The sequence below is a fragment of the Trichosurus vulpecula genome, chromosome 5 (assembly GCF_011100635.1).
Source record: "Trichosurus vulpecula isolate mTriVul1 chromosome 5, mTriVul1.pri, whole genome shotgun sequence".
NCBI classification, from domain to species: domain Eukaryota; kingdom Metazoa; phylum Chordata; class Mammalia; order Diprotodontia; family Phalangeridae; genus Trichosurus; species Trichosurus vulpecula.
This window is the reverse complement of record NC_050577.1, coordinates 302,036,284-302,055,249: the sequence shown is the minus strand read 5'-3', so window position 1 is coordinate 302,055,249 and position 18,966 is coordinate 302,036,284. Positions and strand designations below refer to the sequence as shown.

The 18,966-nt window shown below is 43.7% G+C and overlaps 1 protein-coding gene across 1 annotated transcript in view; it reads right to left on the bottom strand.

Annotated features, from left to right (window-relative positions):
* PNPLA3 (patatin like phospholipase domain containing 3) overlaps positions 1–18,966 on the bottom strand; it is a 28,588-nt gene that overhangs the window by 5,708 nt on the left and 3,914 nt on the right. Inside the window, exons 2-7 of the mRNA XM_036761989.1 lie at positions 15,988–16,220; positions 14,829–14,894; positions 11,239–11,448; positions 9,356–9,416; positions 6,709–6,933; positions 4,418–4,550 (exon numbers count right to left, since the gene is read on the bottom strand). Of these exons, the coding sequence (XP_036617884.1) occupies positions 4,418–4,550; positions 6,709–6,933; positions 9,356–9,416; positions 11,239–11,448; positions 14,829–14,894; positions 15,988–16,220 (928 nt within the window). The remainder of the gene's footprint in view (positions 1–4,417; positions 4,551–6,708; positions 6,934–9,355; positions 9,417–11,238; positions 11,449–14,828; positions 14,895–15,987; positions 16,221–18,966) is intronic.

The window sequence follows — 18,966 nt, the reverse complement described above, 5'->3', positions numbered from 1 at the left end:
ATGAGAACTGGTCTCAAGCCCAAAAAGCATTACCGGAAGAGCTAAAGGAGGATTTTAAAAACCAAATTAGGGAGGTAAAAGGAAAAATGGAAAAAAAAAAAAACACTGACAAAATCAAGTCCTTAAAAAATAAGATTGGCGAAATGGCTATGGAGATTCAGATCTAAATAGAGAAAATGACACCGTGAGAGGTAAAATCAATCAACTGGAAAAAGAGACTCAAAAGCAAAATGAAGACAACAACTCATTAAAAATTAGAGTTGAGCAAGTGGAAGCTAATGACTATATGAGGCATCAAGAAGTAGTAAAAAAAAATGTAAAGAATGAAAAAATAGAAAAAAGTGTGAAATATCTGATTGGAAAAACAACTGACCTGGAAAATAGATCCAGGAAAGACAATTTAAGAATTATTGGTCTACTGTAAATCCACAATGAAAAAAAGAGCCTTGACAGTATCTTCGAAGAAATTATCAAAGATAACTGCCAGAGGTCCTAGAACCAGAGGGTAAAATAGTCATTGAAAGAATCCACCGTTCACCCCCTGAAAGAGATCCCAAATTGAAAACACCAAGAAATATTATAGCCAAATTTCAGAATTACAAAGTCAAGGAGAAAATACTGCAAGCAGCCAAAAAGAAACAATTCAAACATCGTGGAACTATAGTAAGGATCATGCAGGATCTTTCAGCTTCTACATTAAATGACAGGAGAAATTAGAATATGATATTCCAAAGGGCAAAGGAGCTGGGACTACAACCAAGGGTCAACTACCCAGCAAAATTAAGCATAATTTTTTAGGCAAGGAGATGGACATTCAACGAAATCAGGGAATTCCAGACCTTCCTCATGAAAAGGCCAGAACTCAATGGAAAATTTGATCTTCAAGTACAAAACTCAAGAGAGACATAAAAAGGTAAACAGGGGAAAAAACCCCACAAACCTTATTACTCAATAAGGATAAAATTATTTACATCTTTATATAGGATTATATCATCTTAGGTGTTATATATATATACATATATATATGTCAATCTTGAGAATAGTACAGCTATTATGACAATTGAAAGGCTTACACACAGACTATGGATGTCTGTATAAAATAACTGATAAGGATAAAAAACATAATTAAGAGATGTAAAGGGAAGGTTATGGGAGAAGAGGTAAGGAGGTAGTAGGAAAGGGTAAATTACATCAAATGAAGAGGCACAAAAACACATTATAATAGAGGGAAAGAAGGGAGGGAGAAGAGCAGTATTTGAGCTTTACTGTCATCGGATCTGGTTCAAGAAGAGAACAACATACCCTGATTAAGTATGGTAATCTAACTTGTCCTACAGGCAGTAGGAGGGGAAAGGGGGAAAAAAGGGAGGGGGATGGTCAGAAGGGAGGGAAGAAGTAGCAAGTGGAAAACAGTAAGATAAGGGAGGGGAATCAAAAGGGAGGGTAAACTGAGGAAGGCAGTGGTCAAAAGCAAAACTTTTTTGAGGAGTGGAAGGGGAAGGGGAGAAATAAAAGGATAAATGGGGGGAAATAGGATGGAGAAAAAGACACAGACAGCAATCATAACTGTGAATGTGAATGGGATGAACTTTCCCATAAAATGGAAGCAGATAGCAGAATGGATTAAAAACCATAATCCTACAATATGCTGTTTACAAGAAACACATTTGAAACATGGGGATACACACAGGGTAAAGGTAAAAGGCTGGGGTAAATTATATTGCGCTTCAGCTAAAGTAAAAAAAAGCAGGTGTAGCAATCTCAATCTCAAACAAAGCAAAAGGAAAGATAGATTTAATTCAAAGAGATAAGGAAGGACAATACATCCTGTTAAAGGCACCATAAACAATGAAGCAATATCATTGCTTAACATATATGTACCAAGTGGTATGGCATGCAAATTCTTAGAGGAGAGGTTAAGGGACTTACAGGAAGAAATAGACAGCAAAACTATAATAATGAGAGACCTCAACCTCCCAGTATCTGAACTTGATAAATCTAACCTCAAAATAAATAAGAAAGAAGTTAAGGAGGTGAATAGAATTTTAGAAAAGGCACATATGATAGACCTCTGGAGAAAACTGAATGGGGATAAAAAGGAATATACTTTCTTCTCAGTGGTACATGGCACATACTCAAAAATTGACCATGTACTAGGGCATGAAAGCTTCACAATACACTATAAAATATTTGGGAGTTTATCTGTCATGACAAACCCAGGGCCTATAAGAACACAATTATGAAACACTTTTCACACGAATAAAGTCAGATCTAAATAAATGGAAAAATATCAGCTGCCCATGGTTAGGCCGACCTAATATAATAAAAATGACAATTTTACCTATATTAATCCATCTATTCAGGGCCATACCAATTGAACTACTAAAAATTATTTTACAGAGCTGGATAAAATAATAACAAAATTCATCTGGAAGAACAAGAGGTCTAGAATATCTAGGGAATTAATGAAAAGAAATGCTAGGGAAGGTGGCCTAGCCATACCAGATATTAAACTGTACTACAAAGCAGCAGTCATCAAAACTACCTGACACTGGCTAAGAAACAGAGTCATGGATCAGTGGAATAGGGTAGGTACACAAGATGGAGAAGTCAACAACTATAGCAATCTACTCTTTGATAAACCCAAAGAATCTAGTTTCTGGGCTAAGAATTCACTATTTCACAAAAAAAATGCTGGGAAAATTGGAAAATGGTAGGGCAGAAACTGGGCATAGACTAATATCTTACACCATATACCAAAATAAAGTCAAAATTGGTTCATGATTTAGGAATAAAGGCTGAAACTATAAGCAATTTGGGAGAGCAAGGAATAGTTTACCTATCAGATTTATGGAAAAGAAAAGAATTCATGACACAACAAGAGATAGAGAGCATTACAAAATGCAAAATGGATAATTTTGATTATGTTAAATTGAAATGTTTTTGTATAAAAAAAAGCCAATGCAACAAAGATTAGGAGGGAAGCAAAAAATTGGAGGCAAATCTTTACAACCAGTGTCTCTGATAAAGGCCTCATCTCTAAAATATACAGGGAATTGAGCCAAATACATAGGAATACAAGTCATTCCCCAACTGAGAAATGGTGAAAGGATATGAACAGGCAGTTTTCAGAGGAAGAAATTAAGGCTATCTATAGGCATATGAAAAAATGCTCAAAATCACTACTGATTAGAGAAATGCAAATCAAAACAACTCTTAGATACCACATCTCTCCTGTCAGATTGACTAAAATGACAAAACAAGAAAATAATAAATGCTGGAGAGGATGTGGGAAAACTGGAACATTGTTACATTGCTGGTGGAGTTGTGAACTGATTCAGCCATTCTGGAGAGTAATTTGGAACTATGCCCAAAGGGCTATAAAACTGTTCATACCCTTTGACCCAGCAATACCACTTCTAGGGTTGTATCCCAAAGAGATCACACAAGTGGAAAAAGGACCCATATGTACAAAAATATTTATTGCAGCTCTTTTTGTAGAAGCAAAGAATTGGAAATCAAGGGGATGCCCATCAATTAGGGAATGGCTGAACAAGTTGTGGTATATGAAGGTAATGGAATACTATTGTGCTATGAGAAATAGGGATGATACGGACTTCATAAAGACCTGGAAAAACCTACACTATATAATGCTGAGTGAGCAGAGCAGAGCCAGGAGAGCATTATACACAACTGCAGATATATGGATTCTCTGAGGACTAACCCTGACAGACTTTACTCTTCTCAGCAACACAAAGTGCAAAGACAACTCCAAAGGATTCATGATGGAGAATGCTATCTACATCCAGAGAAAGAACTATGGAGTCTGAATGCAGATTGAGGCACACTTCATGCTCGCCTTTTTTTCTCTCTTTTGTTTTTGTTCTTGGGGTCTTCTTTGGCTCTGTTTCTTCTTTCTCCTGATTCATTCCATTGGTCATCATTCTTCTCCACAACTTGACTAGTGTGTAAATAAGTTCAATAGGAAGTTATACATAGAAGATATGTCGGATTCCATGCCGTCTTGGGGAGGGAGAAGGGGGGAAGGGGAGGAAGAAAATCTGGAACTCAAAATTACGTAGAACTGAGGGTTGTAAACTAAAAAGAAAAAAAATCTCTAAATGAGAAAAAGAAGAGTACTGGGCCTTAGGGGGAAAAAAAGGATGTAGTGGAAAACAGTTAATTTCATTCAATAAGCTTTTGAAGGGATAAACTTTTAAAGAAAGAATCATCTCTCTGTACTAAATTATCTTAAGGCATTACTCGTTGTTCAGCTTTGGAGCACCAAGTGAATAGGACATTGTTTTAAGGACATCAAGGCATCTTTAATGGAAGATGTTCCTCCAAATAAAAAGTCTTTGGAAGCAAAATAAAGGAAAGATTCTTTGTCATTTTAAATTTCCAGAAGAAGGCTCACCTTTGCATAATGGAAACCGCAGACTCCACAGGCAGTGTACATGGGAGCATCACATAGGACATTATCCGAACAGGTAAGCAGTTGAAGATCTTGGCCAAGGATCCATTCTTTTCTTTCATTGATTTTTGCAGAGCTGAAACATGAAAATATTTATGGTGTAGTCAGATTCCTGGCTCCGACCCTGCTTCATAGTATGACCTTGGGTGAGTCATAGTATTCCTCCTGTTCTCTTTTCTCTATGCAAAATTGGGGAGGTTGGTCCAGATTCAGTGCTTCCTTTAAGACAGGGGTATGTGCCACGTACATAAATAACCATAATACAAGATAACGTATGATAGAATAGACTGGGTGCAAAACAGGAGGCTTTGGGGAGATTAAAGCAGGTGTCCTGAAGCAGATAGTACCCAAGTGGCATTTTAAAGGATGGGTAAGTGAAGAGAGGAGGAGAACAGTCTAAGTATTGTGCGCACAGCTGGGAATGGTCCCTAGCACAGTGATGGGAATATAGAATGTGTTTAATAAGTGCCTGTTCTGAGACAAGGCTGGAACAAAGACCCTGAATGTCAGGCAAAGGGGGGTGACACCCATATTCTCAAGAAGAATACTACCATGAGTGACAAAAACTGGTGGTCTGAGTATCAGTGGAACAAGGGATCAACATGATCTCTGAATATCACTCCAAAATTCTGATTCTCCAAGAGTGTAAAAGCCAAGGTATGATATGGTACCACATTTTCAGCTTTAGTATTTGTTCATTCTATCACCTACTGCCTTAATATGACCTGTGCATAAATAGGCACCCAGGAGTCCTTCTGCCACCTGTTCTTATCACCTTCTGAGGCAGGTCTTAAAGGACCAGCAAGGGGGCAGTTGGCAGAGCTGGATGGCACCAATGCCAGCATTTTCAGAGCCAGGCCTGTTCACAAGGATGACCTCTTTTAATGAAGCCCTTTCTGCTCCCTTAGCAAGATAGGATCTTCCCCTCCCATTAGCTTACACAACACCCTGTGTATGAAAAATGAAACCTTTCTGCCTTGTATGATGGTGATATGTGTGCTGTCTTCCTCTCTCCCTGCATTGCCCATCCCCACATTGTTGAGCTCTGGCTGTGTGTTGCCCAAATCAGATGCTCAGGAAGTATCACCAGTCTAGACTGCTGTCCAATCTCATGAACAGTCCTATGAGCCACATCATATTTGTCCTTTTCAGGAACAAAGCCCATGGTCATTCTCCAAGAAGTAACACCATTTGATCTAATCCTTTTGAAGCAAATACTGTATGAAGCAGCTAAATGAATATATTTGGTCCACAAGAGATGCCTAAGTAGTTTAAAGACTAAAGGTGGAGGGAAGGACACACTGAGATTCCTAAACACCTTGAAAATGGCAAGATGGTGAGGAGAGGTGAGGACCAAGCCAGTTGGAAACATAGAAGGCAGCAAGAAGGTTTCTTCACAGAAACAGCTGCAAGCCAAGGAGTGCTGGTGGTCACCGTTACCCAGACCATCATCAACAAAGACTCCAAGACTCAGGACAAAGAAGGATGGACTGTTGGTCACTGGAATAAATTCTGAGTAAGCAATTCCACCATCTTGTTCTGCACTTTACTCCTTCATGCCCCATGCCTGGAATGGCCTTATATATCACAACCTGACCAGGGGTCATGACATGGAGGTACTCTGGTAATGAGCCTCTCTGCCCTTGGCTGGCTAGGAGGGGTGTGAATGGCATTGTCTGCTTGTGCACTCATCAGCCCCACTGGGCTTTGGCTTCAGGAATTCAGGATCACCTCCACCTTACAATGAGGTTCCAAACTTTAAAAAGAACAAACTGGCCTTTCTGCAGTTCACTAAGGTTTGCAAAGTACTTTATAGGCATCATCTCATTTGATCATTAAAGGACCCTGTAAGGGCAGTACTTTGGGGATTATTATAACCCCATTTCACCTGCTGCCCATCTCCCTGTGGGGGTGATTGTGAGGAAATTGGCCAACCTTAAAGAGACTTACAATCTGAGTTATGTTCATTTGCCACTCTGCTAGGCATATTGGAAGGAGCTGGTAACAACTGGAGTTGGAGTCAGGAGATCTGTATTTGAAATCTAGCTCTGTGAGTTTCCATTTGCCAGGCCATAGAAAAGGCTTCTCATCTATACAGTGAGAGCATTAGCCTTGACCCCCTGAGCCTCTAGTGCAGGGAAGAAATGCTTACTGGCCAGAAGACTCATCTAAGCAGACTATCCCAACAGAGAATGAAGTCCCTCTGAGCACCTTTTTTACTAACGTTTCAGTACCTAAAGAAAGTTCAGGTGAGATGATTTTCAAGATTTCCTCATCCCATGGAATGATGCTGAGTCGTAGATGGTCAATGAGCTCAGTGCCCTCTGATGTGATCTCATTATCACTCTGCCTCCTATGAGGCTTGGGGGGACTCTCATTTTCACAGCAGGATGAAGTGATCTCTGGTCCTTTCTCCTCCAAAGGCACATTCAAACAAGGAGATGATGGGTCACAGATGCCTAGGGTGAGTAAGAGGACAAGGGAAAGAAAGGTCACATCTAATTTTGGACACAGCAGTCAGTCCATAATTGGCTCAAGGGGATCATGCTGCGCACACAGTGAATGATAGACACTGAGCACACCGGTGGAAACATAATCCCATTAGATAAAAGGAAGGGCCAATGTTAGATATCCTAGAGCTGCCTGCCCCAGAGTGGAAAGTCCTTAGTGGGAACCTCTTCCAGCTGGTGCTGGCCTTGGAGAAGCAGCTTTTGATACAGAGCCCAGATCTGGGAGTCAGGCTCCCTGCTCTGACACTTAGGGCCAGTTGGACCATGGATTCCTTTCATTTTCTGAGCCCTGATTTCCTCGGAGGACAGTAACACCTCATACAGCCCAGGGCAGGGATGGAAGGTGTGTGGGGGCAATGTTGGGCCAGCACAGTATGGGAGGGTCAAAGGACTTGGGATTCAGTCCTAGTTTCCCCACTAACTGGTTGTGTGTGACCTCAAATTAGGTCTTTAATTCCTTGGACCAGTTTCCTTATCTATAAAATGAAGAGGGTGGACAAGCCCAGTGATTCTCAAGCTTTTTGGTCTCAGGGACCTCTTAAAAACTGAGTACTCAGAAGAGAGCTTTTGTTTATCTGGGTTGTAGCTATCAATATCTACCACATTAGAAATTATAATGTCTTAGTATCATTATGAAAATAGCTTTGACCTCAAGGTTCCCCTGAAAGGCTCTCAGGGACTCCCAGGGGGGCCAGGACCACTTTGAGAAGCACTGGACTAGAGCAACTCTAATTAGCTCTGTCATTCTATGACTCTAAATGAGATCATGAGATGTCAAGGAGCTATCCAAATGGGAATGGAAGCTAGCCTTACTCTCTTTGATTAGAAGACAAAAAGGAAGTTTGTCTTTGTTTCTGCCTTCTAGCAAATTCCTTGGTTCTTTCTGGCCCACTGCTGAGAATAGACAGTGGGATTGGAGATCTGTGTTATCCAATTCTGCGTGCCCTGACACAGGCACAGAGTAAGCTGACAGCCCTATTGACCTCTTCCTTGATCAATCTTCATCTGGGGTGTTACCCTTAGTTCTAGATATCATAATATGGGAAGGACACAAAACTGAAGTAGAACCAATGGAAGGTAAACAAGATGGTGAGAAGCCTGGAGAAGTGTGCCTTCCGAACATCAAGGAACAAGGAACGCTTCTCCAGAGAGGAGGAGGTGCTGACAGCAGCTGTCAAGTATCTGAAGGGCTGTGAATGAAGGGAGGAAGTGGGCTTGTTCTGCTTGTCCCAGAGGACAGAATTCTGAACATCAGCAGGGCAAATGTTCCTCCACAAAATGATAAACTTCCTAAGAATTATAGCCTTCCAAAGGCAGATGAATGGGCTGCCTCAGAAGGCAGGAAGTTCCCCATCTCTGGAGAATTTCAAGCAGTGTCTAGTTATGCTGCAGTGCAGATTGCCACTGAGGTTAGGCCAGGCATCCCTGGAGGCTTCTTCCAATTCTGATTCTGGGGAAGTCTTTGCCCTTGACCAAAGATGATTTAAGAGAATTAATAATGTCATCAGAATATGCAGGTGTTCACCTGAAAACCCAACTACCACTTGGCTCTGTCAGCAGTGTTTAAATTCAGCTCTACCAACCCAGCCTGAGGAGAATAACATGAGGAGGCATAACTCAGCCACCTGGCATGGGGAAGGGATGGACAGAAGGGGCTAAACCCATCCGACAACTAGGACTAAAGTCAGGTCTCCAGAGCCAGCAATCCAATGGCCTTTCCCATGAAGATGCCCATCGCTTAAACCTTCATAATAAATGGCACGAGCTAAAGAACAAACAGTATTAACTGTTTAAGGACCATATGTGAGAGTTAATGTTACTCATACTAATGTTTTATGAGCAATCCAGAGTCTGCCATTGAGCTGAAATGATTATGTGATTACTTCACTTTTTAAATGCAAGGTTCTTTACCTTAATTATATCATGGCCCCCTTCTCGAAAGAATGCTTTTTTAAATGTGTAATTGAAGGAAATGCTAAATTTCAGTTGGAGGTTAGTGAAACCAAAGATGCATTTTTCCTCCTCAAGGTAAAGGACCCCCTGTAATCTATTCATGAATCCTCTGAAGGTGGATCCCCAGTTAGGATTTCCCAATCTAAAGGGGCCTCAGAAACCATCTCATTTGGTCTAACCTAATCCTGAATTGGAGTCCCCCCTACAACATACTTAACAGACAGCCATCCAGCCCAGAAGCCTTCTATTGAAGGGAGACCTCCCCAAAGCCATCCATTCCCCAACGGCAATTGTTATCAGTTTTGTTTTCCTTATATCGAGCCCAAACCTGTCACTTCCCCCCCGTCACTCCTACTTCTGCTCTACTCAGCCAGGTCAGCTCAGAGACCACATTAATACTACCAAAGTATAGACATACCCTTTTCTTCCAAGAATCTAAGTGCATCCAAATATCCACGAAGACAGATCTCTCCAAGTACCTATAAACAAGCCAGATGAGTAAGCCACAGGAAGGAATATGGTAACACCAGGGCAGATTAGCCTGAGGTGAAGTGTCTGCTTTAAGGAGCCCTGTCCTCAGGAGGCTTTAGCAGGGTTCTGTAGTCCTAGAGCATTACCCCCAAGCCGCTACCCCCAACTGACCAAAATAACCCAAGCCAGACTCCCACACATTTCAGTAATACACTGAAGTGAGGAGCTAAGAATTTGTAGAATGTTCTCCTATGGATTTTGTGGTTATTTGACAAAGATCTATTTCACAAACAAGGACAGACACTTGGCTTTCCATAATGTTTGAGTGTTAGCCCCATGTGAAGACTCTTGAGTCACCTAAGGGATCTCATTTCTGATTTCCGTTGTGTGATTTCTTATCACTGCTACTATTGTTTGGCAGAGGGAAAGAGGCATTCTGTGCTGGTCTGGACCTATGATTTCCTTGGCATGGAAAACTCTCTTCACTAATACAGATGAATAGCCGGTTTGCCACTTCTAGTCTCTAAAAGCTGCCTACATAACTAGAAATTCAGTGACTTGCCCAGGGTCACACAGCCAGGAAGTATCAGAGGCAAGACAGAAACCCAAGTCCTTCTGCATTCACTAGGCTATGTGGTCTCTTGATTATCAATCCTGGTTCAGTTGTTTCAGTTGTATTCAATTCTTCATGACCCCATTTGGGGCTTTCTTAGCAAAGATACTGGAGCAGTTTGCCATTTTCTTCTTCAGCTCATTTTACAGATGAGGACACTGAGGCAAACGGGGTATAGTGACTTGCCTAGGGTCATAGAGCTAGTGTGTCTGTGGCCAGATTTGAATACAGCAAGATCTGAGTTGAGTTCAGTGGCAAACCACTCCAGGACCTTTGCTAAGAAAAGCCCAGATGGGGTCACAGAGAGTTAGATACACCTGAAATGACCAACAACTTCCTGACTCCAGGCCCAGGGCTCTATCCATTGTGCCATCTGGCTGCCCTGAGTTATTAATTACTGAATCCAGGTTTCACACTTGCAAAGTAGGGTCTTGACTTTACAATCACATCTCATATACATCCTTCCTCCTCAACTCCTTTGAAATGTCCCACGTAACATAGCACACCCTAGAACATTAGCACATATCAACACAATACTTAAAACTACCTCTCTGCTTTTGGAGCGGGCATCCCTTCACACAGGAACATTCACTTCCTGGACCTTTCATCTGGTCTCAACTGTGTGAGGTGATATCAATTTGACTGAACAAACTCCAGAGTGCTGGAGGTCCAATGATAGGTGCTGGGGATGCCAAGACGGATGCCATGGGAAAGCTATATTTATACATAGAGAGACTGAGCTAAGGGCTGAGGAATGGTCCTGGGAAGGGCCAGGAGAAATCTAGGAGGGAGAAAATACTTTTAGTTAGGGATTAGGGAATATTTCATGGAGGAGGACATGGGATCATTGATTTAGAGCTAGAAGGCAGCTTAGAGGCCACCCAGTCCAACTGCCTCCTTTCACAGATGAGAAAAATGAGGCCCGAAAAGGGAAAGTAACCTGGCCAAGGTTACCCAGGTGGTAAGCATAAGGTGTGGGATAAGTGCCTAGGTGTGTCTGATGACCCCAGAGCTAGTCCCTGAAGCAAAGGGGGGGCTTTGCCAGACAGAGATAAAGAGGACATCTTTGAGATGTGGTGGGCCATGGGTCAGTTGCTGGTCTTGATGTTACTGAATTAAATAGAGCTGTAGTGTTTTACTTTGTTATGAAGGAGGGTCCTGGGGTGACTGGCAGAACACTAGTGGAGGGGAGGGCCATGGGCAACAGCATCACGTACCTTCAGCTCTGGAGGGAAAAGTGCTCTGGCTACGAGGTAAAGGTTGCCTGAGCAGAGACGGAAGCTGAGGTTGGTGATGTTCACATGGAGGAAGTTGGTTGACTTGACTTTGGGGCAGATGTCATGCTCCCCGTAGAAAGGAGAAACAGTGATGGTGGTGCTGTCATCGATGAAAGGTACATTGTTACTTGCTCCTCCATCCATGTATCGCTTTGGGAAGAGGGGTGAAAAAGGAGCATCACAACAGGCATTTAACAGAGTGATCTCTGCAAACATACCATCACACACTGGGACAGACCCCTGGCTTGAGGCTCTTATTATGCCAACAGGCTCCACTGAAGGAGAAGTCAGTCTGATGTTTGATGGCTTTGGGACAGCTGCCTCTGAACATGAGCCAGTCCCAAGGTGGCATCTGAAAGAAACCACTTCTGAGAGTGACCAGCAGCCAGCCATGCACCCCCTACCCTACCCCTGAGCCAGGAAAAAAAATTTCCATCCTTCACTTGATTCTCACTTCATTTTTAAGATCCAGCATCTTATTGTTACAATCCCCCCAATGACATGGGTCGTGGACATTGCTACAGCACCCGTTTTAGTGATGAGCCCTTACAAATGCCTTCTTCATCAACAGACTCCTGCTAGACACACCAGCTGCACTTTTTGGAATCCAGGGTCACTTCCATTCTACCAGGAGTCAGTCCATGAGTCAGGAAGGCCTGGCCTGAAGTCCCAGTCCTAACTCATGAGCTCGGTGAGCCTGGGCACATTCTTTAACCTCTTGGGTCTGCCCCAGGCCACTCTCAGGATAAGTGGCACAGCAGGTATCAACTGGCTTTGTTAGATCCAGAGAGGGGGCTAGTCCTGTCTTCTCTTCACTATGCTGGTGAGATCCCAGGTCCAGTTCATGGGGACCAGTGAGATGTGGGCAACTTTTCCTCAAAATTTGGACATAGCTTTCTCTTGTGGAAACTGGTTTTTCTCTCCTTCTTTACCTATACTCCTCCTGATCTTTTCCAAATAAGAGTATACATTTCCAAAGCAATTTGGCTGCTATTGGGTTTAAAGCCTCAGTGCAGACTCTGATTATGGGCTTGTCTCACATCTCTCCCTCCCCCTCCCTCATCTCGCTCTGGCTCTGGCTCTTCTCCTCTGTGTACTTATAAACAATGGGTGGAAATTCAGTACTGAATATACATACTGATTTCAGTAGTTAGGATGGCATGATCTTGAGTCTAATACCCAAAGACATGATTTCTCTGAAAATCAGTTTGTAAAGAAGAAAGAAAAAAGACATGAGGGAGGAGAGAGGGAGAGAGACAGAAAGGAGGGGAGGGGGGGGAGAGGGAGAGAGGGAGAAAGGGGGGGGGAGAGGGAGAGAGGGAGAAAGAGGGAGGGAGGGGGGGAAGTGGGGAGGGAGACAGGGGGAGAGAGAGAGAGAGGGAGAGAGACAGAGAGGAGGGGAGGGGGGAGGGAGAGAGAGGGTGAGGGGGGAGACGGGGGTGGGGGAGAGAGAGAGACAGAGAGAGACACAGAGAGAGAGACAGAGAGAGAGACAGAGAGACAGAGAGGAGGGGAGTGGGGAGGGAGAGAGATCCCAGAAATCAGAGCTTTCCTGCCATCTGGAGAGCCAGCAAAAGGTTCAAGGAAGCGTGAATACTTCTAAGAACCTCCATGCCCTCCACCCTGGCTGTGTGACTCTGTATCAATCCTCTGCCTACAGAGATCTCGCTATTCTCTGAACCTTTCTTAGTCCTGGGTGCCCACCTTGGCGCTAGATTACGTCCTATGTAATTTTCCTGCTAGTCATTTCCCATATATGGTCCTTGTTCCCTCACCAAGTCTGGCATCTGCTCAGTACGTCTTTGACGCTGACTTGTTTCAGTCGTGTCTGTATTCCCCACAAAGCTCAGCTTAGGGCTAAGTGCACAGAAGGTGCTCAGCATAGAAATTGGCCATGTGGTATAGGAGACCATGGGAAAGTCACCTCGTCTATCTGGGCCTCAATTTGTGAGTCTGTAAAATGTGGATGACAATTCTTATACCATCTACCTCACGAGGATGCTGTGTGGAAAGTGCTTTGGGAGCACTGAATATTACATCCTTTTTGAAGATGAGGAATGTTAGAAGCTGCTGGGTCCTTTGTGCCGATGCCTTTCATGGAATATTTGTTCATTTCTGTACTCTGTGTCCGTTTTTGTCTTTACATCTCAGCTCCCAGCATGGTGCTTTTGCACACATTAAGAGCTTAATAAATGCTTTCTAAACGTCCACTTTTGGGGCTTATGCCCCTCGTTACTTGAGAACAGTGGCCTACAACTTTGTATCTCTCCTAGCACCTTGCACAGTGCTCTGTAAGGAGTAGGTTAAAAAACATAGCTCACATTGTGTCATTAGACTGAGGTAGTTAGGGGGCGCCAGAATGCACAGAGCTCTGGACTCAGGAAGACCTGGGTTCAAATCCAACCCCAGACACTTACCAGCTGAGTGATCCTATACAAGTCAGTTAAGCTCTGTCTGACTCAGCAGCCTTGTCTGAAAAATGGGCGTAAACAATAGCACCTGCCTCCCAGGGAGACACTGGTAAAGCACTCTACAGACCTCAGTAAATGGGCCCTATGTCAATAATTCTTATTATTTTGGCCATTTTGTTCTCAAGCCCCGTGGTTTAAAGAGAGGTGACCAAGGTAACCCATCCTGTGGTGGGCATGTGTTGGGGAAGGGGGGGGCAGGGCAGCTGTCCAACCAGTGTGCCAGGCACATCCCAGCACATCTATCTGGCTCACTTCATTTCACTCACACTAAGGCTGTTAAACAGGTGAGCAGTGTTCTCCCCTACTTGCAAACCCTGAGGCCCAACTGTGGGCCTTTGCTGGTCCCCCAGTTTCTTTGGCACACGTTGTCTCTGCTCATAGAGCGTAAGCTACTTGAGGGCAGAACCCCAGTTTCCTCACCTTTGTTGTTGCTGCTTCTGTTTGTCCTTCGTTCTCAAAGGGGACCATCAGGATGATGATGGCATGACTAGCAAGTAAGTTGGATTTAAGTGAGGCAGGGTGGTACAAAGTCAAGCCTCACTTTCTCCTCCAGAGCCATCTGGGTCCAGTGGCCAGATATGGATCAGGATGACTGGAGATGACTGTCTCCAGAGTCAACAGGTAGTGAAAAGAGCTGAGATTCAAAGTCAGGTCCTCTGACTCCAAATTTGGTTCCCTCTGCCCCTGAATCATACCATGGAGGCAGATATCTATCTACTTTGCCTACACATAAGCCAGGCTCTGGATAGAGGACAGAAGTTCTTAATGTTTTCCCTTGGGATAAAGCTCTAGCTTAGCCTCAATAAAAGATCCTTAAAGGCAGTCTGAAGCTTCTCACTCCAGGCTCCAGCTGGTTCAGCACACAGAGCTTTTTGTTGGGGCCTGGGAGGGAGGGGCTGCCTGTTTGGAGACTGTCAGATTGGCACCCTTGTCTGGACACAGAGGCACCTGGTAAAGAATTATTCAGAGCTGCTGAGATTTCCCCTGAAAGTGCTTAGCTCCTTCTTATTCTGTAGAAGATTTTTAGTGTTCAGCAATAGCCCCCAAGCCAGGACTTACCACACCTCTGAAAGTTGGGGGAATGAAGCCACAGTAGAATGGAATGAAGCAGGAACAAACCAAGGCCTGTAGAGAACAGGAGACAATGAAATCACAGGGGAGGGGCAGTGTCCAGTCTTAAGAGACACAAGCCATTTTTGTAGCAATATTCCTAGGGACTGTGACAGCTGAGGCTGGGTCTACACAACTAACCACTTCCAAAAGGTCTGCTCCAAGGTGGCAAGTCCTTCTTCCACCTCCTTTGCACGCAGTAGGCCTTCAGCAGCAGCCTCATATTGCTAAGACCACCTTTAGGCACTCGCCTTCTTCACCCTCTCCTCTGTATCATATGAGCCAAGGCCACAGCAGAGGCTCTAGACATGTCTGATTGATTGGCTGGCTGAGGCACGGCTGATTGATCTGATAAGATGCTAAAGACAAACAGAGAGGTACAGGCTACTTCAGTGAAAGTCAGGTGCCTTTACTGCCAAATTGTGGTTTGCAAATTCCCTCTGGGAAGTGTTTTGTATTGTTTGTAAGAGAGAAAAGGAACCCAAAGGGGTTAAAACAGGGCTTCCTATCCCATCAACATGCACCTGTCTGCTAGCCCACGTGGGCATGCACTGAGCAGAGTTTAAGAAAAATTAGCCAGAATTAAAATGGCCATGACATTATGAATGAAAAAGAAAAAAAAAACTTAGTATCTTATGATACAAGCATCCAATATGGTACCTCCTGTGTAATAGAAGCCCAATAAATGTTAAATGGCTTAGATGGAAGAAATTTCCCCCATTGGAGATCTGGGGGGCCACGGGTGAGGAAACGCTGTGTGTACAACTAAGACAAGACTTGGCCGATGTGTTGGTTAGGCAAGAAAGATCCAGGATAGGCAGTGTATGCTATCCCTAAATTGTAACAGCTAAAAAGCCTTGTGGGCCAAGGGGATCTGTTCCCTAATCACACAATGAGTCCTGGGCAGATTGAAAATCAGGATCAGTGAAGCTAAACCCCCATGATTACTCACTTCTCATCCTCCTCCCTTTCCATTCTTCAGGGATGACACAAGGCATATTTAAGAGAAAGAGCGAGCTCCAGGAGAAAGAGATACAAGGTTGTACCCACGGGCGGACAACCATTTGATCAAAACAGCCAAGCGCACACATACAAACAAAACACTTACGTCAACAATCTCTTCCTTGGAATCAAAATCTGATACCAACACATTCTTCCTGTCAGACACTCTGGTGAGTGAGATGACCAGTCTGCCGGAGACCAGCTTGTGAGCATTGGATGGGAGGACCTCGTTTAGACCATCACGGATATATGTGGACATATTAAAGGAAGGATGAAGTACACCAAGGTTGCGCTTTCTGGCATTTCTGGCAAGGTCCATGAGAATTTGGAGCCGATGTTCTGGGGGTGGAAAGAATTATATTTTTAGAAACTAGAGGATTTGGTTGAGGCCCTCCTGTGAAGTAATGAGCTCTCCATCAGCAGAAGAGTTCCAAGTGGAGGCTTACGGACACAAAGTTAGAGATATTGTAGAGGGTTTTGTACTTCAGGTCAGGGTTGGTCTAGGTTACCTTTAAGGTCCTTTCTGACTCCTGAAAGAGTAGGATTTGAAGATGAGACCTAGGTGTGATTATGGGATCTGCTGCTCCTAGCACCTCTAAGAGGTGCCTAGTACATCTAGGAGGAAATAGAAACATCTGTGTTTGGCATTTAAAGCCCTTTCTAGCCAGGATCCAATTCCTTGCGTTCATCACCTCTTGGGTTCAGCCATATTGGCCTTCTCCCTTTTCCTCCCATGTGACAATCCTTCCTTCTTAGTGCATTGGCACTCTTTGTCCCCTGTGTCTGGAATACATCCCTTCTCCTTCCTGCCTCTGACTCCCTATAAGTAAGTCTTCAAGCAATTCCTAACTTGAAGGATGACTTCCTGTGTGACCTTGGGCAACAAAGGACAAGGCCCTTCCTTGGGCCTCTGTTTCCTCTATTGTAAAGACTCTGAGGTCTCCTCCAGCTCTGTATCTGTGACCAGAGTACTGACCTAGACCAGGGTTCTAATCCTAGTCTTCCTACTTTGTGGCCTAAAAAGACCACTTTTTAAAGGAAGGTTTGTGATCTCTAAAGGTCCTTCCAGCTCTAGAATTATTTCCCCCACTCAATAGCATTTTATTTTTTCGAATTACATGTAAAGATTGTTTTCAATGTTCACTTTTATAAGATTTTGAGCTCCAAAGTTTTGTTTCCCGCACTCCCTCCCATCCCTGCCTCTAAGACAGCAGGCAATCTGATACAGGTTATACATACACAATCATATTAAATGTATTTCCACGTTAGTCATGTTGTGAAAGAAGATCACAATAAAAGGGAAAAAACCCAAGAAAGAAAAAAAAAGAGAGAGAGAAAATAGTATGCTTCGATCTGCATCCGGACTCAATAGTTCTCTCTCTGAATGTGAATTATGAGTCTGTTGGAATTGTCTTAGATCATCGTATTTCTGAGAGGAGCTAAATCTATCAAAGTTGTTCATCACACAATGTCAGCACCAGAATTCTAAAGGAGTGTCCAAGTTGGTCCACTGGGAGAGCTGCTACAGGAAGGCAGAAGCCAGCTAGGAGGGTCTTTTATGTAGAAATCCCTGCCTGCCTGGGTTAGGTAGAGACTAAATCTGCTCTTGTGTCCCATGTAATCTCTCACTCTAAATGAACATTGAAAATGTTGGCAAGGTCCATCCACCAAGCCTGTATTTTCAAAACTAACCATTATTTGAAATCCAGATAGTCTAAACCCAAAGATGGTTCTGCTCCCCAGGGCAAAAGGAGGCCAAGTGACTGAGAGGACCCCAAGACTTACAGGATGAATTCAATGGGGAAGAAAACTGGCTGGGTAACTAACCCTGGGGGCATTTGGTTCAGCTGTACTCCAATGCCCTTTGCTCGTCTTCTGCCACTGGGGAAGGCATCTGGGCAAACAGCCAGGAGCAGCCCTGTCTGCTTATCCCCACCTCCTGGTCAGCTCAGGGTTTCTGCCCAATCGCAGGCTTGTCAGGGTTGCTGCTCTGCAGGGCCCCCTCCACCTCATGCCCTCCTGGAAGTCATCCCTCGAGCAAAGTGTAAATCGAAAATCACGAAGGCAGATAATGAAAGGCAGAGACACTGATAAAAGGGCATTATCTAATATGCTAGAGGACCTTTGGGAGCCCCAGCTCCGCAGATTTCCTGCATGAGCTAAGCCAGATGGGCCCTACTTGGGGCTCCCACAATAGTCTGGCCCTAGGTAGGAGGAAGAAAAGGGGAGGCATCCCTCCCTCAAAGGACAAGGAATTTAGATATCTCCCCTACTCCCAGGGATGGCTCCAAGCTTTGTTCTATGAACTCATCTGACTCGGTGTTCCCTCTCTCTAAAGGCTCCTCCAAGAGACATCCAGCAAACATTATTAAGTGCCTACTGTTTGCCAAAGTAATATTCTTAAAGCACAGGTCTGACCATGCCCCTCTGTGCTCCAGAAGCTTCTGTAGCTCCCTCTTACCTCTAGGATAGAACACGGAGTCCTTAGTTTGGCATTTAAAGTCGTTCACAATGTGCTTCTACACATTCATCAAGACCTGTCTCAGTCCTGCCCTCTTGTGCATCATAGTCCAGCCAAAGTGAACAACATACCTCTGGATAGAGAACTGATGAACTCAGAGTGCAAGCATGCTTTTTCTCTCTTTTTCTTGTTTTTTTTCTCTAGAACATGCTTAATGGAGAAATGTTGTGCATGACTTCATATGCATAATGGTTATTGTATTTCTTGCCTGCTCAATGGATGGGGGAGGGGGAGAATTTAGAATTGAAAATTAAATAAAATTGAAATAAAAAAAATTTTGATGGAAAATATTCTATCTCCAACTAACAGGCCTTTGTCCAAGGTGTTACCAGTGTCTGGAATGCACTCTTTCTTCATCTCCACCTCTTAGAATTCCAAGCTCAGAACAATGACAAACTTTTTAATATAAAAATATGTATCATCTATTAAGCGCCTCCTATGTGTCAGGCACTATGTTAAGTGCTTTACAAATATTATCCCATTCGATCCTCACAATAGCCCTAAAAGATTGGTGTGATCATTATCTCCATCTTACAGATCAGGCAACTGAGGAAGACACTGGGA